This window comes from Opisthocomus hoazin, chromosome 9, assembly GCF_030867145.1.
Source record: "Opisthocomus hoazin isolate bOpiHoa1 chromosome 9, bOpiHoa1.hap1, whole genome shotgun sequence".
Lineage (NCBI taxonomy): Eukaryota > Metazoa > Chordata > Aves > Opisthocomiformes > Opisthocomidae > Opisthocomus > Opisthocomus hoazin.
This window is the reverse complement of record NC_134422.1, coordinates 33,084,546-33,106,119: the sequence shown is the minus strand read 5'-3', so window position 1 is coordinate 33,106,119 and position 21,574 is coordinate 33,084,546. Positions and strand designations below refer to the sequence as shown.

At 40.7% G+C, this 21,574-nt stretch overlaps 1 protein-coding gene across 10 annotated transcripts in view; it reads left to right on the top strand.

The window, feature by feature from the left end:
• Positions 1-21,574, top strand: part of ERBB4 (erb-b2 receptor tyrosine kinase 4) — a 687,907-nt gene that overhangs the window by 501,878 nt on the left and 164,455 nt on the right. For 7 of the 10 annotated variants that reach the window (XR_012764976.1, XR_012764975.1, XM_075429769.1 and 4 more), the window contains exons 15-16: positions 1,429-1,583; positions 7,791-7,865. Coding sequence is in view for 8 of the 10 variants with exons in the window: in XM_075429769.1 (XP_075285884.1) it covers positions 1,429-1,583; positions 7,791-7,865 (230 nt within the window). In the remaining 2 variants the exon portion in view is untranslated. Of the gene's footprint in view, positions 1-1,428; positions 1,584-7,625; positions 7,671-7,790; positions 7,866-21,574 lie in introns of all 10 variants that reach the window. The other 3 variants (XM_075429773.1, XM_075429772.1, XM_075429765.1) reach the window with 1 other exon arrangement.

The window sequence follows — 21,574 nt, the reverse complement described above, 5'->3', positions numbered from 1 at the left end:
AAAAGCAGAAAATACACATGTTCTGCATGTAGGGAAAGATTTCTGCCTGTGTTAAATTGGTGCTGGGAATAAACTTCCTTGGATCAGACTCCTAAAAAAAAATTATTTAAAAAGTAGTGTCCTTTTTCTTTCCTGAGTTGTGTTAATGCCTTAGTGGTACAGATGCACAAAGTTGCAATTTGAGTGTCACTTGTTTGTCACTGTTTTCATTCTTTATAGTTTGTTTTGACTTGTTCTACTATAACTTCCGTTACCTTGTTTTTTTTCCCCACAAAAAAAATGTGGGAGTTTGTCTCAGTCTCTCAACAAGCTTGAGCAAGGTGTTGTTTGGGGTTTTTTACTGTGATTAGCATTTTAGGTTGTTTTAATAGAGAATTTTTTTTTCATGTGTCATAAACAAATGTTAACTGTGGCTGTAATCTTGATAATGGCCAGTGAGTATTCTGTCAAAGATTATTGCTCTTTTGTGAGACAGAAGTTGTCTGTTTTTTTGTTCTTTTGTGTATTGCCAAGATTAAAAGTCACAAGTATCCTGGGCTATTGTTATGTTTTAGGCTCTTCATCAGTGAGAAAATTTAACCCATGACTTATTGCCTTGTTTCTGTGACTTGCCTACTGAATGGAAAGAAAGGCATTACATTGGCAATCATTTATAACATCATTTTTGTTGCAATACTGTGTTTTATGCAACACAACCATGTTGCAATACTGTGTTTTATGCAACACAACCATAAAGAAAGAAGCTACTATTTCAAGTGTTCAACCTATGAAGGAAATTTGGATTTGTAGCAGGGGTCAGGAACATAAAATCCTAGACCAGTACCCAACCTAGACCAGTACCCAGCCTGAACACTGGATTTGATTATACACTGGCTTATCATCACAGCTTTAAAATTTTACTTTTACATTGTCCAGGAGCCTTGGTTTATAGTTCTTAACAGTCTAGTATACAAATGTATTAAGAAGTAGTAGACCTTGTAGTTCTTCGGTGGTGTTGTGACCAGATACCATAGGGAGAGCACAGTGTGGAAAGTAATTCTGGAGTGCAAAGGTGGGGGATCCCGCTGAAAGGCCATTGCAGTTGCTTTTCAAATATGGTTCAGTATTGAACAGTGTTGCAGGAAATTTCTCAGAGTTAAATCGGACATGAAGTCCATTGTATTATGTACACCAATAATGAGAAACCTGTTTAGAAGGTGGAATTTAGTCTTACGCCCCACAGAAGAAGTTAATGGCCAAAAGCACCAGGATGTGTGCTGCCTCTTAACAGAGACTGGCAGCATGTAGATAACTCGCTGTTTGTTAGGAAAGAAATGCTGCTATAGTTATTGCTGAGCATGCTGTCATGCTAAGACCTGCAATTCTAGTGCAGCAGTAGAAAACAGAGTAACTTGAATGCACCGCATTTCTTTCTTCAATCCTCTCCAGGGACCTGACCACTGCACAAAGTGTTTCCATTTTAAGGATGGTCCAAATTGTGTGGAAAAATGTCCTGATGGCTTACAGGGGGCTAACAGCTTCATTTTCAAATATGCTGATGAAGATCATGAGTGCCATCCATGTCATCCAAACTGCACCCAAGGGTAAGTGCAAATTCTGTGAAGTGAGTCATCCTATTTACTGTTGTAGCACATCATGATTTAGATAGAGTTTGGCTTGGATGAAGCACTTCTCCCACTCCTGAAAACAGAGTGTGTGCAGGGGTAATATAACCTTTGATTTTCACGACTCTCATGACACTCAATTTCCAGTCATGAATGTCCAGCACCTTATTGGAAAAAACACTTATACCCATTTTGAAAAGCATCGGTAACAACTTTTCACAGCTGTGCTCTTGGCTTTCCTTCTAGCTAGCACTGGTTTGTAGCAAATACTGCCATTGATCCTTGTTTAAGTGTAGGCCTGTACAATGACTATATTTTGGGTATTTACTTTTTGACAGAATTTTCATCTCTGCTCCTTGGTATTGGTGAACTAACCCAACAGCACTACTGTGAGACGAAAGTGTTACTGCCCTCTTTTTCATACGGGGACTGATGCAAAGGGTTTCTCTGAAACCAGACTCAGTACAGGAGTCTGAGCATCAATTTCTCAAGTCCTGTCTAAGTGCCCAAAATCACTTGGTACATTTGGAAACACACAGCCCATGTATCTGAGCCAGAATCAAGAATCTGTGCAACAAAGTAGTAGTAGTCATATAGACAACAATTGCTTTGCATGGGATACATAAGGTATAAATGTCGTTTCAGTGAGATGTTTGGTGGTGTCCAGCATACAGAGAAAGGGAGAGACAGCCAGGGGAAAAAAGATGAAACTTCAGCTTGTGAAATAGTCTTGGACAAGAGGCTCTTATTGTTTAGAAGCTAAAATTAAACCAGTAAATTATTCAATGTAATCTTGATGTCAACAGCTGTTGCCATTCAAAATGAGACCTTTTGCTGGTTTTGCAAATCTAATTACAATAGAGCCATTAGGGAAATGAAAGCGAGATTGCAAAGACACAGCCGGGATCTGTTACAGATTTGTCTTCCCCTCAGACCCTTTAAATCAGTTACACAATAAGAAAAATGTTGCTACTGCGAAAGAAGAGTGTAGGAAGAAACAATATGAAAAGATGAGCTCACTTCAGGAGCTCTGGCCCTGGCTTTAATAGATGGTGGAAGTGCAGTTCTGATTGAATCTGACAAGCCCAGCTATGGTTGATAGATTTACTCTCTGCTCTGCGGAAGTGCCTGGCAACTCTGCTGGCCTTTCAGAAGACCAGGGTGTGACACTTCTTCCCATTCCCTCCTCTTTTCTGAGGAGGTCTAACAGATCTAACTATTCCTAATCTTCATAGCCCAGCTGTGTTACTCCTGTACCAGGAAGGGAGCAGAATGTTTTTTGTGCCTTTCCACTTCATATGCGTCAGTATTTTGCAAGTGGGTGGTTGCTTTTATCTCCCTGGCTGGAAGGGGATCAAGAAGGGAGCTTTTTATGCCTTGTGATCAAAATCGGACATTCTAGTTCATAAACAGATAGGAATGGCGTTAGGCAGTTGTAACTGAACTTGCTAGTCATCATTGGCAATTCTTGATGATGCAAGGTTGCTTTATGCTGAGTTATGTTGTTCTTTAAGCCTTGAACTTCCAGTTGTCCTTTTTTTGTGCAGCTGATTAGGTGAAAGAATGCCTTGTTTAGCGTTGAGTGCAAAACCCCAGAGAAGTGACGAAGTACCACTAGTAAAGGGGCTAAAGGTTGCACCTGGGTTACATATGGAAAGGTGTGGTTATCTCCTGGATGAGGGTGTATCAATTTGCCATGAGTCAAATACTATTCCTCACAGAAAACCTCATCCTATTGTTCAGGGTTAATCTGTTAGTCCTTAGGTATTTTGTCACCACTTGTAAAAAAAAAAAAAAAAAAAACCAAAAAAAAAAACCCAACACCCCACCATCCCCCAAATATGGGTGAGCATGAGTGTTATTTTCCAGTGTTCCTAAAGACTTTCTGGCATATGATTATGTTAATGAAACTATTAATGACTGCCCCAGATGTTTGGGGTTTATGGGTTGTGCATCTTCTTGCCACCATTGTTAGGGGCTGAATATGCCCACAGAGGGAAGGGAAAGCAGTTACTCTCTCTCCTTTTCTCCTTGTGTGCCAAATTCTCTAGTTTCATACCCTTTCTTTAGAAATTAATATTTAAATTCCCCTTAATCAGGATTCTTAAGTGAAATAGGTTGTGCAGAGACCACATATTGATATTTGGCTCATGACTGAATGGTACAGAGAAACTGTAATTCTACTTCATCTAGTATGTGTGATATCTCTGTCAGATCAATTGCTGGAATAAAACCGATGCCTTCGCTGTACAGCTTGGATAGTCGTCAAAAAGCGTTGAGCTGCTGCAGAGCAGTGTTTCTAGTGTGGTATTTTCTCATTCCTGCAGCACTGCTCTCTTGGAATCAGGGTCCTTTCTAAAATGGGCTGTTAGTTGTCATACAACGTTTCTAGTCATCCCCACCTGTCGCTGTCACCACGGAAGAGATCTATCCCACCTCCGTGCTTTCTGTGAGCATTTTGCCACAATTTCACCGTGGTGCCCACAGATGATTGCTTTACAGCCTAGAGTGTGAGATTCATAACACTATTCTCCTCCCTTATTCAAGGACTGCTTCTGTTAATAGGTGTGCAATTATTCAGCCCTGTTAAGGATTTATATTGACTAAGAGAACTATCAGGGAGTGAATTCCTTGGATGCAATAACTGTGCTCTTGGCCTTGCATCCCCATGATAAACATCAGCTACTAGAAGCCGTTTTGGAGCGGATCTGAGGCATATGGGACAGCTATCCCATTTAATTTAAGAGAGTCAGAAAGCATTTGGCACCTCTTCTTGCAGAGCTAGCCAAAATGGAACACTTTCACAGAAATAAAATAGTAATTATATAATAGCATTTGACAGTCTGCTTCCTTACTGGGCAAGACACAAATGGGAGATCTCGCAGGACACCACCCTTCATCATAGAAAGGCATTTTCTCACACAACTTTTGAAGGAAATGTATTAGTCTTCACCAAAACTTTCTAACCTTTCTAAGCCAAGTCCAGAGTAGTAACAGGAGCCTTATCAACACGTCTGTGGTCCAGAGGGATTTGAAGGCGGTCGGACTGTCTTGCCCCTAAAGTTTAGGCGTATTTTTAGGAAGGCATTAGAAATTCAAGATGAAACAGTAGTACAAATTCAATGGCCACAAACTCTGAATAAGAAACTGTTACTATTTTTTGATGCAAAATTTCCCCCTGCCTCCTGCCCCACTTCAACTTCCTTACTGTCACCATCAGAGTGTACTTCCTATTACTGAAGTAACCCCCTGGCTTTGAGTTGTCTGGTTTTATCTGTAGCAATAATTGGATGACCCAGTCATCACCACAACTAAGGCTTTCTCTTCTCTAGAGTTAATCCATTTATGCCAGTGTATAATCAATCGGTTTTGTTTGTTTCCATTGACAAAGATTTCTGAGAATTCATCTGACTAGAAATGACTTTGCTACTCTGCACCTGTGAACAGTTAAGACCCCACCCTTTAATGTTAAGGAAAATTTATGAAAGACAATATTTGTGACAGAGGGGAAAAAGGATTGTTTCAGGAAAAAAAACAGTTGTTACATGAATTTTCAAAACTGTTTTAACTCATTATTTTCTTTTGGAGGATGATTATCTGTAAAGGTAGGATGAGCTCCAAGTGTAACTTCCTGTATAAGCTGTATTGGACTGTTATAAGGTACTGAATATATCCTTAATAAATTGCCGTGTATCAGTTAACCAGTTCATTTTACAGAGCGAACTTGGAAATGAAAACCTCATCCAGTCTCAAAGCAGAAGAAGGAACCCTGGGAGTGAATGGAGTATCAGTGTGATGTATGATTGTGTCATGCTTGTACTTATGTGTCAAAAGGCTGAAACCAAGGAAGTTACTACTAGAGAAAAAATAACTGATGATTTTGTGGTGCAAAATAACTTTTTAACAGATATTGCCATTATACCAGCAGTATTGCACTTTGGCTGTCCTGATTACATGCAGTAGTCAGAGAGTAGGAAACTGTTCAATGTGACTAGGGAGAGTAGGAAACTGTTCAACATGACTTGGAGTAATGGAAACTGCACCTGGACAGAGTTTTCTGTTTGGGGCTGGGAAATCCACTGAAGAAGATTACAGGTTTAAACAAAAATCAATGGTATTTCATCTTGAAGTGGATCAGGTCCAAACAATGCGCTCTTCTTGGATTCAAGTCCTATTCTCCAAAAGTCTGAGAGAATAAATGTACAGATGTGAAATGACTTCAAGACAGTAGGCTCTTTATGTTAGTCTGCCAGTTATTTGAACTAGTAGTGGCCTCTCAGACCTCTAATTTGAAGAGGGTCTTCTTTTTATTTATAGCAAGAGTCTGAGCTCAGCTTCTCTTAACGTTCTAGGAAATGGAAGAGCTGAACAACCTTTTTTCAGCCTCCTTGGTTATTGAACTGGTTTTGTGCAAGTTGCTGAGAATGCCGTGGAAGGAAGAAATGTTAGATATGTTTGAGACAGCTGTCCTAGGCTTCAGGACTGTCTGAATTCTAAGCAGAAATTTCAAAAAACACCTGTTGAGTTCTCTCTACTGAGTTTTTGAACTCCATTTAAATTTACCCTTTCCACTTTATGCATTATCTGGCCACCTGGGTGTTTAATGAATTCTTTTTATTTCTGCACACTTGCTGAAGGAAACCATTATTGAGGAAATCCTTACAATTTGTATTTGCGTGTCACAGTTTTTATAGAAAAATAAAAATTCAAGTAAACAACAGGTAAGGTTCATTATCATTCTGCTCTCCCTGATGGGCAGGTAAGGGGAAATTGAATTCACTGGATTTACTTGATAATGGCAGAGTGATAGCTAATTTAAATGCAGCAAAAGCTGATCAGTGGCAAGTGATGGTGAAGTGGAAAGAAAACCTCATGGGAGCAAATTTCAACTCTTCCAGATTTTTTGACATGCATATCCTTCTGTCAAAGCCAAAGTGAAAGTAGGAGACTTCAAAAAGAGTTGGGGATCATATCTTAAATTTAAAATGCCTTAACAGAAGTGAGTTTCAGTCTACTGATGTGTCAGATCACTTGCTCCTGTAGTAGACGTACAGCCCCAGATCCTGTTAATAAAATGGCTCTGAGATCTTGTTAAAGGGTTTAGATAAGTGGTTTGGTTAGCTTAAAATGCTGAGAGCATAGCTACAGACGGACTAGCTGGGCATTCAACACTAAAGGGTGTTAGGTTGTCTGAACCCCTAAAAGTGTAACTTTACCTATATGTTGATGAGAATCCTGACTGCTGTGTGAATGTGTAACTGACTTGCTGTTTGAATGCAGAGGATCTAGGACACCACTTCACCTACTGCTCTTCATGAGGGCGAGAAAAATCCATGCATATCCGTGTTTTGTGAACAGGCTCTTTCTCCATGGTTGTGCTGTAGTGCTGCTGCATAAAGTGGTTCTCTGCATTTCCATTGCCTGTGGTGAGCACCTGTTGATTTTGCAAGTGGAAGACTTCTAGCAGCATCTAAGGAAAGCAGAATAAAATGCCTGAATTGCCAGACACGATTTTGCTGTTTTTTTGTTGTTGGAAGCTCATCCTTGAGCTTCCCTGATAAAAGTACAGTCAGTTTCCAAAATATTTCTGTAGTTGCCCTAGCTAGGAACTTGGAACAAAATGAGCGATTGCATCAATTACAGAAAGAAAAATAGTTTTGCATTGTGCTTCTGGAGGTCTCATCTTGCGAATGAACAGCTTTCGAGCAGTAATCGCTGGTTTGATGATTCAGACAACATCCAGAAAAAGCAACTCTATTGTCAGGACTCCCACATATGCAGGTGAAACCTGCCTTAAGTGTTCTTTGAGCCAATATATGTCCAACCTTATAGTGCTGTTTATGTTGCTGTTATTGTTCCTGTTGCAAGCTTGTTTTTGTCACAAGCTATAATTTTGTGGTGACTTGAGTCTCTCTTGAGAATTATAATTAAGAACGTGGCACAAAGAGGGGATTCCTGCTTACTGAATCTGTAAATAACAGATTTCTTTCTTTTCTTATTTTCAATTCGGATTTGCTGCAGGTGCATAGGGCCACGTATCGAGGACTGCATCGGCCTAATGGATAGGTACTTGCTGAGTGATCGTTCTCTGTGTGTCTTTCATCCTCCGTGTGTGGACAAGGGTGCGTGCATGTGCATGTCCTTGTGAATGGCAAATGACATCTTTTGTTCTGTAATTGCCTGCAGGTGTAGAGGTCCCGCTAGTCATGACTGCATTTACTATCCATGGACACGACAGTCCACTTTACCACAACATGCTAGGTAACATCCACCACTTTTCCATTTTTGTACACAAGGTCCTTCCCTGGTTGCCATAGGAATGTTATACTATCCAGTTTGTTCAGAAATGCAAATTATGGGGAGAACATAATTTGTCCTGGAGTAAGATATGCCTCAACGTCCAAATTTACTTTTCCATTTGAAATCCAATTAAGTATCTTCCTTGTTTAGGCTGATTAGAAAATGCCTCTCTTAAAATTTTATTTTTAGGTTAAATCAGTAAGGATTGAATTCTGAAATTTTATGAAGGAATATGTATTTCTTGATGAAATTTTACTAGAAGTAAACATGGTGATAACTCGGTTAAATTAAAATTTACTTTTTTTCTTTTAAGACAGCTTAAAAGCAAGTGAAGCTTTTTCTTCTGTGCTGGTTCTCTGGAAAAAAGTAAATGTTTCAGCAAAACTGAATTTCCTCCTTAACTCACATAACACCATTTGATTTTTTTTTTCTTCATTTTCTGTTAAAAAAAAAAATAATCGTAACCTTGCAGCAATGTTGTTTTTCAGTAATGACAATCAAAACAAATTAATGTAGGAAGACTCCCAAAACATTCCAGTTACACTCTGCATTCTTTTTCATGAAAGCCCTTCATTGCCATTGAGTTTGTGTGTTTATTTTTAATTTCAAACTGGTTAGTATGACTTACAGGCTTTGGGATTACTGTCATGAGCTAAGACTGGATGAAAAATATATCATTTCAATCAACTTCACCTCATTAAGAATTTTACTTTGTTTTTTTGATCTTGTCTTTAAAAAAAAGCTTTTTTTAATGATGCCTTTCCTTCCTAGTTGTGCACCTAAATGTGAATATTCCTGTTTCTAGCTGTTGAGGGAGAACATTTTATAATTGAATAACAACACTCTATAAATGTTCTCAAATGGTATATTTGTTTAATTAAATCAATAGAAGTTCTGACTTAATTCATGGACCAATTAATAAGCAATGGAAGATGACTGAGTTTTGCAATATTTCAATATTATTTTTTTATTCTTTCTGATCTGGGGTATACGGTTTGAGATACTTCTGTGGGGGAATCATTTTCAGATGTACTCATCCGAACTGAGTTGCCTAAAACAAACAATGAGTTTTAAAGGTATCCATTTTGTCAACTTTAGTCAAAGCACAAATATAGAAAATGTATTATTATTTGCATAAGTTTAAGAGGCTTACCAAACTACAGAGAATGGAGGCTGTGCTGAAGTTCTTTGCTTTAGTAACCAATTTAAAAATAAAATGTATTTCATCAATTGAGCTTTTAATCTGTTTTTGAGGGAGTTACAGGCTGCTCACTGTAGCTTCCTCTGTTTGCCCAGAAGGCCAATCAGAAGTTGTTCACTGCATTAAAAATGTTCAGGTAGTAGTAAAGTCTCTGGTGGTACTGGCAAATATCTACTGAATTTGATGGGAAATGGATGTTAAATTGGGCCCTATATTTAAAACTGGAAATAAAGGAGTGGAACCTCGGACATGATGACACAACATTAAAAAAAGTGTTATCTAGTAGGCTGGCAGACTTAAGCAATGTGTTGGGAGGCAATGCTTATTTTGGTTTTTATGTTGTGTAAAATGTAGGCTTTGTGTCCTTGAATCCACTGTCAAGGTAGTAAAGCAAATTATCAAGGGGAGTGGAAATTGAAGCAATTTTTTTACTCTGCTGAATAATTTCCTGCTTCATTCAGTCTGAGGCAGAAGACCTTCAAATACCTCCTTTAGATCTGCTGGATTATTTTTTTTGTTCCAACTTAACTGAATTGATGTTAGGAAAAGTACTGCACTGTATTTAAATGTCGATATGTATGTATTCTTTCACTTTAAAGCCAAAGAAGGAAATTTCATACCTTTATATTTATTAGATTAGTGAAATTGTGCATTATTTTTTTGGTGAAAATGGTTTGTTTTGTTTGGGCTAAAAATGGGCAAAACTGCACTGGCAAAAGTGATACTTTTTGTTATGGTAGGGGTTCAAATAAAAAATGGATGTGTTTCATTTTAGATAGAACCTTCTTCATGTCCCTTTAACAATTGCATGTCCTCGCTAGACTTACAGACCTTAAAGTAGTTAGTAATCAGTTTTACCCGTATTCACTGACTTACATTTCTTCCATTAATGTGAATTAGCAGTGAGTTGAAGGGCAGGGTTCTCTGCTGTTCAGGCAGCTGAAAGTGAGAGTAGGGCTCTAGCTACAAATGACGAGATATTGCTTATCTTCACCTGTTTCCATTTTCATACCAGTGTTGCTTTTCTTTCCAGTTTTGCAGTTTGCAGATTGGTTTTGCCATGATCCATTGACTTGAGGGCTTTTGTAAGAGTCTGGTAGAACAGCAAAGGAATTCATATTGTCAATTTTTAGTAAAGATGAATCAGATCAGCATCACATGGCTTGTTTTCCAGATGACCGATGAAACTTCTGTTTTTCTGCTTATGTTTGGTACTTTTCCGTACAGGTGTTTGGTTTTTTTTTAAAACCTTTATCTTCAACAAAGTCCTGTCCAAAATGATGCTAGAAACCCTTTTCCTTTCCTGTTTCCAGCGCAGTGCCATGTGTAAGGGCTATTTTTCCTCTAGAATACTTGATAAACTTTTCGGATGACTGTTAGGTTACTTTCTGGATGTCATGTGCCTTGTTTCCCTGTGGAGATGCACATTTATTTTTGATGTGTTGATTTTATCTTCACAAAGACTTTCACTGTATTCTTAATTGTCAGGAAAAGTTCAAACTCGGAAGGAGTTAGAAGTCACAGGAGGAATGAGTGCCTCTTCTGCTTGTGTTTGGTTTGGTTGCAAATTCTGGTTATTTTCATTATAGCTATTGATTTACTGTAATTGAAATCATATGACAGGGAAAGCATTTTCTCACATTTGTGACATATTCTGACTATTTATACCATGTTTAATTCGTAGCGTCCTTATCACAATGCTGGGTCAGTTTGCTGAGCAGGTTTTCTGTCTGACCTCTTCAGGCTGTTTAGATGATGCAGAGGCCCAAAGGAATGGGACAGGCCTTGCCAGCAGAGAATTCCCCGCGCAAAGTGGAGTCCTAAGCGGGCATGTAACTAATATCACTGCTTCTTTGTCTTCCTTTCTGTCTCATTCCTTCCTTCCACGCTGTACTGAGAATCTCAGCTCAGGGAACAGAGAGGAGACCAGAGCCTCCTGTTCTGGCTTTTCTCAGCCTCTTGTAGCTCTTCCTGTTGTTCTCTGCATGGGGGGAGTAGGCACTAGATTATTACTGTAAGGCTTCAGTTTGGGTTCCATCTTCTATATCAACCTTTCCTAGAAATCACTAAAGCAAAGGTAGAAAGCAGATGGAGGCTGGAATTTCTCAAGGTGCCCAAAGATGTTAGCCGTCCTCCTTTCCCACCCATGACTTGAATGCCACTCCTCCTTTCAATACCTTCTGACAACTGTAGTCAGTGGTTTCTTTGAGTGGAACAGCATATTTGTTACCTCTGAGACAAAGAGCAAAAAGAGGACTATGCCTGCTTCAAAGATTTGGATAACCATTGCCTAAAAGGAAGACTGAAAAACTGTAAAAATAATACTCTGCTGCTCAGTAAGAAAATGACTCTAGGCAGTTATGAAACGTTGGCTCTTCTACGCTCCCCTGCACACAAATCCACCAGAAGTTTGGCTAACTTAGCTATTGAAGCTAGACTGTGGACAAAGTTTTTACTTAAAATATTAATTTTAAGTGTGTACATTCTCCTTATGATTCATTCAGCTCAATACTGAGAGAGAAGAGATCATCAAAGGAGGAGCGAAATTTCTGTTTTCCAGTACATGAGAGACTGCAAATCTGAAGGTGTGATCAGAAGCATGTGGTGGAGATGATAGGAAAGAGCTAGCACCTTGATGTTATTGGTCTGAGTAAGCAGATGTCTCTATTTATACGCTAAGAATATTTCATTCACGTTTCTCTTTTAACTAACAGAAACTAATTAGCCAGGACCACCTTTGTCAAGTGGTTATATAAGATGATGTGTAGATGTTAACTGAAATTACAATTCTAATGCTAGCTTTATATCTACAAAGGATGTCCTCTCAACAAATCATCACTTCCTAAACAAAAAAGCTGTTTTTATGTACTCTGTGTGTGTACAAGAACTAATTAACAGTAAACCCTATGTAATGCAGGCAAATCGTTTCATAGCTGTTTTGTACCCCTGCACAGCAGCTCCAAGCAGATGATGAGGAAGGGAAACCACCTCTAATAAACTGCTAATGTTCATTGCTTTTATGGTGCTCTGTTTCATTGCTTGGAGGAAAGTGTTCCATATGCTCTGTAATTTTATAGAATAATTGTTGTCGTTCTGGAGGCGAAGAGGAAGAAAATCTCTGTATAAAATAAGAGGAAAAATAGGATTTGTGGTACAAACTAAGCTATGTTACTTGATTGGCAGAAGATGCTACTCTTGAAAGACTTTTAATATGGAGCTTTCTGATGCTGTATCAGAACAGAGCAGTTGAAGAAACATATATTTTTATGTTTTAAGAAGCAAGGCTAGAAAAACAGGCAGTTTCTTGTCTTGCCTCTGAGTGGCGGGGCTCATTGAGAGGGCTTTAAACTAGGTTCGAAGGGGGAAGGGGATATTGCCCAGCTCACTAGGGATGAGCCTAGGCTTGGCATGCCAAGGCCAGGGGTGAGATTGGCAGCCCAGCTCAAGTGTGTTTACACCAATGCATGTAGCATGGGCAATAAACAGGAGGAGCTGGAAGCCATTATACAGCAGGATGGCTACGACTTGGTCGCCATCACAGAAACGTGGTGGGACAACTTGCATGACTGGCATGCTGTCATAGATGGCTACAGACTCTTTAGGAAAGACAGGCCAACAAGGAGAGTTGGGGGAGTTGCTCTATATGTGAGGGAGCAAGTAGAATGCATTGAGCTTGGCCTGGGGGCAAATGAGGAACAAGTTGAAAGCTTGTGGGTTAGAATTAAGGGACAGGATCATAAGGGTGACATTACGGTGGGTGTGTACTACAGGCCACCTGACCAGGAGGAGGAGGTTGATGAGGCCTTCTACAGGCAGCTGCAAGCAGCCTCACAATCACAGGCCCTGGTTCTCATGGGGGACTTCAACCACCCTGACATCAGCTGGGAAGACCATACAGCTAGGCAGGCGCAATCCAGGAGGTTCCTACAGAGCATCGATGATAACTTTCTGATGCAAGTGGTGGAGGAACCAACAAGGAAAGGCGTGCTGCTGGACCTCGTGTTTGTTAACAAACAAGGAGGGACTGGTGGAGGATGTGAAGGTCAGAGGTAGACTCGGCTGCAGTGACCATGAAATGGTCGAGTTCAGGATCCTGCGTGGAGGAAGCAGGGCGATAAGCAGGATCAAAACCCTGGATCTCAGGAGGGCTGACTTTGCCCTCTTCAAGGAGCTATTGGGAGGAATCCCATGGTCCAGGGCTCTCGAAGGCAGGGGGGTCCATGAGTGCTGGTCGCTCTTTAAACAACACTTTTCATGCACAGGAGCAATGCATCCCCCTGAGAAAGAAATCTAGCAAAGGAGGCAGGAGACCTGCATGGTTAAACAAGGAGCTTCTAGCAGAGATCAGGCAGAAGAGAAAGGTCCATGGAATGTGGAAAGAGGGGCAGGCCACTTGGGAAGAGTACAGAAACATGGTGAGACCGTGCAGGGATGCGACGAGGAAGGCCAAGGCCCACCTGGAATTGGAGCTGGCAAGGGATGTCAAAAACAACAAGAAGGGCTTCTTCAACTACATCAGCAGCAAAAGAAAGGCTAGGGACAATGTGGGGCCGCTGCTGAATGAGACGGGTGTCCTGGTGACGGAGGATGCAGAGAAGGCAGAGCTACTGAATGCCTTCTTTGCTTCAGTCTTCAGTGCTAAGACTGGCCCTCAGGAATCCCAGGCCCCGGAGGTAAGAGAAGAAGCCTACAAAGAGGACGACTTTCCCTTGGTCGAGGAGGACTGTGTGAGGGATCGCTGAAGCGATCTGGACGTCCACAATGCACCCATGAGTGCTGAGAGAGCTGGCAGATGTCATTGCTGAGCCACTCTCCATCATCTTTGAAAGCTCCTGGAGGACAGGAGAGGTGCCGGAGGACTGGAGAAAGGCCAATGTCACTCCAGTCTTCAAAAAGGGCAAGAAGGAGGACCTAGGGAACTACAGGCCGGTCAGCCTCACCTCCATCCCGGGAAAGGTGATGGAGCAGCTTATCCTGGAGGCCATCATCAAGCAAGTGGAAGAAAAGAAGGTTATCAGGAGTAGTCAGCATGGATTCACCAAGGGGAAATCATGCCTGGCCAATCTAATAGCTTTCTACGATGACGTGACTGGCTGGGTAGACAAAGGGAGAGCCGTGGATGTTGTCTACCTGGACTTCAGCAAGGCTTTCGACACAGTCTCCCATGATATCCTCCTAGGGAAGCTGAGGAAGTGTGGGCTGGATGAGTGGTCGGTGAAGTGGATAGAGAACTGGCTGAATGGCAGAACTCAGAGGGTTGTCATCAGCGACGCTGAGTATAGTTGGAGGCTGGTAACAAGTGGTGTCCCCCAGGGGTCAGTACTGGGCCCAGTCTTGTTTAACTTCTTCATCAACGACCTGGATGAAGAGTTAGAATGTACCCTCAGCAAGTTTGCTGATGACACAAAACTGGGAGGTGTGGTAGACACACCGGAAGGCTGTGCTGCCATTCAGCGTGACCTGGATAGGCTGGAAAGTTGGGCAGAGAGGAACCTGATGAGGTTCAACAAAGGCAAATGCAGGGTCCTGGCACCTGGGGAGGAACAACCCCATGCACCAGTACAGGCTTGGGACGGACCTGCTGGAGTGCAGCTCTGTGGAGAGGGACCTGGGTGTCCTGGTGGACGACAGGTTAACCATGAGCCAGCAGTGTGCCCTGGCTGCCAAGAAAGCCAATGGGATCCTGGGATGCATCAAGAAGAGTGTGACCAGCAGGACGAGGGAGGTTCTCCTTCCCCTCTACACTGACCTGGTGAGGCCCCATCTGGAGTACTGTGTCCAGTTCTGGGCTCCCCAGTTCAAGAAAGGTGAAGAGCTACTGGAGAGAGTCCAGCGGAGGGCTACAAGGATGATGAGGGGACTGGAACATCTCCCCTACGAGGAGAGGCTGAGGGAGCTGGGCTTGTTCAGCCTGAAGAAGAGAAGGCTGTGAGGGGACCTAATAAATGCTTATAAATATCTGAAGGGTGGGTGTCAGGAGGATGGGGCCAAGCTCTTTTCAGTGGTGCCCAGCGACAGGACAAGGGGCAATGGGCACAAACTGAGGCACAGGAAGTTCTGTCTGAACATGAGGAAGAACTTCTTCCCTCTGAGGGTGACGGAGCACTGGAACAGGCTGCCCGGGGAGGTTGTGGAGTCTCCTTCTCTGGAGATATTCAAGACCCGCCTGGACAAGGTCCTGTGCAGCCTGCTGTAGGTAACCCTGCTTCAGCAGGAGGGTTGGACTAGATGACCCACAGTGGTCCCTTCCAAGCCCTACTATTCTGTGATTCTGTGATTCTGTTTAGATAGTTTACACTTGGTCTGTTTAGGACAGACTGGTAGAGAAGTCCCCGTTCTGTGTGAGAACTTGCTGCTTCCAAACTGGTTCTCAAACAGACCTTTGCTGTGGGCACTTTTATTGTCACAACATTTCACTACCTGGAGCTTTAGGAAGAATACCTTTTGAGTACCTGTGACATGAAAAAAACTCACTGCAGTGATTTTTTGAGCTCCCCTGCTTTTTACCACTCTCACTTAGTAAGACTGGTCCACTTAGGAAAGGAGCTAGGTGGGTTTGCCTTCTTTTCTGCTGTACAGATCAGACCACAGATAAAAAAGCTTCCATTGTATTAAAACTTCTGTTCTATAACATGTTCAGAAAGATTTGTCTGGGGTCTGCCAGGGCTTCTAGTTTATCTGCTTAGCTGAGCAGGGTTGGCTGGTGTGGTCTTGTAGTATGGAAGGATTTGGTGGGATCTGCTACTGTAGAGGGAAATAAACTGTTAAGGTTGGAGGAGTGAAAGAACTAGAAGCAATTATCATGCACGTGCTTTTTAAAATCCATCTCGTGGCCTTAGTAGTTTTAGGATCCTGTAGACAGTGCACAGGATAGAATAAGACCAGAAATCTGATGTTTCTAGTAGTTTGTTATACAAAGAGTGGAATATGAGCAAAATACTCTTGCATTATAGTGAGACTGATACTTGTAGACCAAGTTTCTCAGAAGCTGTGCTCGTTTGATGGGTTTAGCTAATATTCAATATTATACAGTGGTGCACGCCAAACGGAGAAATGCCACAATGAGGTTATAGAAAGTGGCTTAGCATGTATCATTGTGGATAAGCATGGCAGTCCTTATTGTCTCATTTGGTATTGTCCCAGCCCTTGTGCCTTCGTCGGCTGCTGAGCTCTGAAGAACCATTAGTGCAGCACCCAGTCTTACAAAGCAAGCAAGCAGGTTTCTTGCAGAAACATGCAGAGACTCATATTTGGTCTGCTTAGCACAAATCTGTAGTATCTGTTATCCCTGAACTTCATGCCAAGTGTTCATTAAGTTCTGCCCCTCTGTGACTTGAGTACAAGGTCCAACTTGGAATCATAGAATTGTTTAGGTTGGAAAACTTTGATTGTTGAGCCTGACCATTAATGTGGCACTGTGACGTCCACCACTAAACCACGTCCCTAAGCACCACATCTACATGTCTTTTCAAATACCTCCGGGGATGGTGCCTCAACCACTTCCCTGAGCAGCCTGTTGCAATGCTGGACAACCCTTTCAGTGAAGAAATTTTTCCTAACGTCCAACCTGAACCTCCCCTGATGCAGCTTGAGGCCATTTCATGTTATTCTAGCACGTGTTACTTAGGAGAAGAGACCAACGTCCACCTCACTACAAGCGCTTTTCAAGTAGTTGTAGAGAGCAATAAGGTCTCCCCTCAGCCTCCTCTTCTCCAGACTAAACAGCCCCAGTTCCCTCAGCCACTCCTTGTAAGACTTGTTCTCCATGCCCTTCACCAGCTTTGTTGCCCTTCTCTGGATGCACTCCAGCACCTCGATGTCTTTCTTGTAGTGAAGAGCCTAAATCTGAACCCAGTGTTTGAGGGGTAGCTCATCTAACTTGTTGAACTGTATGCATATGTTCAACCCCACCTTAACAGCAAGCTTCTCAGTTTTATGAATAGTGTCATGGAAAATAAACAGAATGCACTAAACACAATATTTACGAAGCACTGCAGTTTTGTCAGGTCATAGCCATCATAACCAAATTTCTTTGCACATAGTTCTCAATAAAAGCTTTTTTTTTTTCGCTTTGATACCACAAGTTGCAAAATAAATTTTCAAATATATTTAAAATAAGAAAATTCTTTGTTTAGAAAACTAAATTATTTGTACTGAGACAGTGAACAGAAAAAATAAGAGTGCTTAGGCCAAACCAGATAGTCTGCTGAAAGACAAGTAGCATTAGAAAATTTCAAATTGAAAATGGTTTGTTAGAATGGAAAACAACATACAACCCTATTGCAGAGGTCACTGCTTTTATTTCTCATCAAGCGTCATAAGCCTTGTGTTGTGTGTCTGTACTAGTTTGGCTACACAAATGATATATGATGTGGAAATAAAATTTTGCCGTGAAGAAGTGGCCTTATTATACAGCAACAGTATATATCTCACTACTCTCCAATGGGTTTCTTTTATGGCTTGAAGTGAGGATTTAATTTAGATTTAATGTTGTTTAAATTAATTATCTATTATTAAAAATACATTTGTAGAGCTTTAGAAATATGTAAGATGTAGACTTGTTTAAACCTCAGTGAATGGTTTCTTAATAATTCATTAATATTTAACATACAGTAAATCAGAGCTTAAACTTGCAGTCTTACCTCCAATTTACCTGCATAACGCAGGATTTGTCGCTCTTTCTTATTTAGACAATTTACATGACAAATGTATTTGAGTTTTGAGTGCAGCCGAGACTTAATGCTCTGCATTCTGGCTTACTCACTGTGACCTGTCAAGTGATAAAGGAGCTGCCATTCTTGCGTAAAATGGGAAGCTCTTGGTTGGGGTTCTTTAGAACAGCATACGGGTAGTGGTGTGCTTGTGTTGTAAGGATGTATTCCATCAAGTCTGCTTAATTAGATCTCTTCAGATCAAAGTTAGTGTATCAAGCTATGCAATCTACTGTGGTTGGGGACTGCGTTTGGATTTGGGATAGATTTATTCCTTTCTAGTACCTATAAAGTAATCTTACAAGAATTTCCCCCATGCATACTTTTTCATTGCCTATTTAAACCCAGTTAAATATTTGCTGGAATGATCAAGTGCAGAACACTTGATGCAGATGAGAATTTGTATTTGAAGTCTGCAATTGACATTACATTTTTTTGTTTTACATGCAAAAGTGTACGTTCTGCTTGGTTAATATGCATCAGTTTTTCCAGCATTAGATCAAAAATAGCGGATAACGTGTTAATGATGATAATACAGTTCACAGTCAGTCTTTTTCATCTGTTTTTGCAGAAATGGAAATACCAGCTTTGAATTGATGAGACATTTTCCAGTTTACAAGTGTGCAGCTGGCAAACACAATGGTAAACTGATAAAACAAGCTGCAGTTTTAAAGGAATTAACAAGCTTATGTCCTTCGGTGCTACATGTGGAAAGTTGTACTGCAGCAGTTACCAAAGGTGGAAGCATTATGACAACTACCAGCAGCCGTGCAGGAGTAGAGCATTAGTAAATCGAGCCATCAGACCAAATTACTTTCTCTTATTATCATTTTTTTCCAGTCACATTGTAAAGTGGAGTAACAGAGTGGGAAAATATCATATAAATTATCTGTACCTTTGGGCTTTTTGTATGAAGAGTTTCAAATAACTACATTCAAATTGAGGTGGGTAAGGGAGCCTAAAACTAAACTCATTTCCCATGCAATACTCTCTCTGTGGTAGTTCAGCTTACTTTGCATCTCTTTCTCTAAAGTAGGGGTCTTTTCTACCTCATTACAATAATAGTGGCTAGAGTCAAACAATAATGTAGACTCTGTACTTTCAGAAAGACTGACTATTTTTCCAGGGCTGTATGCTAAAGAGGCTTTAGAGAAGAGCCACCAGGAATAATTAAAGCTTTGTACATTGTACCTTGTAGTGAAGAAGTTTGGGAGCTCAACAGCTAAAGCATATTTTGGCTGAAGGTTAAAGTGTAGAGCCTGATTGTCATCTAAAAGTACTAGGTAAGGAACAAAAGTTTGCTTAATGATGGCACTAGTCTAGCAGACTGAAAAGGCGGGTACAGTGTCTGTCTGTCTGTAAGAGAATTAAATGGATGAAGTCTGAGGGAAGACACATTTAAAGCAGCAAAATGCCAGTGCATTTCTAATGAGGATTATTAATCCCTGGAATGATTTTTCCTGGTAATGTTCTATTCTCCACCACTAGAATTGTAAAATCAAGACTGGAAGATATTCTTGCAAGCACGAAGAATTTGTGCTAAGCCTGTAGGCTGTGCTATAGGGATACTCAGGCCAGAGGATTTCGCTGGTTCCTGCTGTCATTGTTTACAGTGTGTGACATAACATCATGTCTGTGATGATAGTTTCCAGCCACGGTCAGCTCTTGGCTCGTGTTCTAAGATTAGGACCCAGAGTTCCTCCTTCGAATTTTGATTCCTAGTACCAAGCTGGACGCAGACAAGCAAATCTAGCTGCTGAATACTGGGCTTTAGTTCCTGTCAGCTTTGGTGAGGCACAGAGTGAGAGTTCCACGTGATTTGACACAGGGCTTCTGTTACGCTGATATATCCTTTTTTGTTAGCCAATAGGTCAGTTAAAATTCTGAATTTTCAGAATATTCTTTGCTGGGAGAGAGGAGAAACTCCTTCAGATCTTGCCTGTTTAACTGAATTCTCTTGCATTGTCCCTGCGTTCACTTGAATGAGACATTTATTTTTAATAAATACAGTAGCATTTTTGTGTGTTAGTTGTTCAGCATTTTTATTTGATGTCGTACGACTGAAGGCAAATTGTTTCCCATGATCTAAGTTTCTCCACTAATGACACAAATTTGAAGGTCTAATTTGTTCTTCTTTATCAGATTTTCTAAGCCTTAGATATTAGTGAGCTACTTAAGTATCTTATATTGTTCTGCAGTGCAGACTCTTCTTATCTTTTTTGTTCTCTCCCTGTTCTTATTGTCCCTCCCTATCTTTCTTGGAAGATGCTTTGGTGGAGCTCTATCTTTGGTACTATGAAGTTTTAGAAAGCGTGGTATCTAGATATAGTTTTTATTTTTATGTAAGCTTTGAAAGTGAAGTTTTCTTTCGGAATTACAGTACTTTTCTCAAAAAATTTCACAACTTTTTTCAGTCTGATGTGAATTTTTAATGACACCGTCTTCACACACTGGTGAACAAGCTCTTTTGCAGACATATTGGCTGTTTTATCAATAGAAGATAAAGCAGATAATCGTTTCTGTAGTTATCTGAGATTGAGCAAATGATCCAACAGGCAAGGAAAGATTGGGGAATAATGTGAAGAGCAGGTGCTGGCTAGTCCTGATTGAGCTTTTCATTGACAGAGAGTTGTGAGGCACTTACTGTTTATTTGTCTATTCTGGTACATCTCTCAACAGAGCTGGTAATCCCTCATCCTGAAGAGTTGTGGCATTTATGCAGAAATTTGTGAACAAATTCAACCTTGTCAGTAGGACAAAGGCCAAACTGTGGTTAAACATAGTCCAGTCATGATGTAATCCCTAATTTGTAAATTATATGATGTTTTTCATGTAGTACCTGCAGCAAAATTGTCTGAAATGCAATCAGCTTTTTAAGTAAGAAGTGTGAACTGTTTCCTTGGATAATTTCTCTTACACTCCCAATACCATGCCTGTGACATAGTCTATCCACTAGAAACACAGGCCATCAAAGCAATACACCAAAGTGTTACTTGCCCCTTAAAATGCTTGCATGGATTTTATTTACGTATTCTTATTCGCTGTTCTATTGTAACTCATAGCTGTCTACTTGTACTAAAGCTAATGATATTGAGGTATGTCACTGAAATTCAGTAGCACAGGTATTTCTTAGAAGGCACAGAAGCTGTAAAGCAACATAACATGAGTGAAAAGAAGAGGTGACAGTGGAAAAGTAGAGACAAACAAAAGGACAGAGGATGTGTTTTTAATTATTTGTTACCATTTGTTTTGCTCCAGTTAATGCTGTTAAGGTTCAGCCAAGTTAGAACCCGCAAGCTTGATGTCAGTGTTGCTGAATGTAGTCTTACAGGTCATTCTGAAGAGGAGATAAGATGTTGTGATCTCTACTTTTGGCAATGTAGCATGTTTATCTGCAAATTAATCTGAAAATAATGCTGGGAGCATGGACCATGATACACAGATCTTGTAGGCTGATTGGTTACAAGCAAAGAAGCAGCAATAACCTGGTAGATTGGAGGGAAGAGAACTAATTCTAGTTGAGCAATTCACTAGCGTGGAAGTGGCCAAACTGATCTCGTCTAAGTTCCCAGTAAGCTTCAATCAACCATAAGGATATTTCAGTTCATTTTAGTGGGCTCTGTATCAGTGGGCATTACTTTGTTTGACTTTTTTTGATTTCCTTAAAGAAAATGTATAAATTTCAGAAATAAATTACCTCTTTCCCTGCCCCTCATGGTCTGATGTAGGGGGGGGGGGAAAGTAAAAAGTATTCCTGC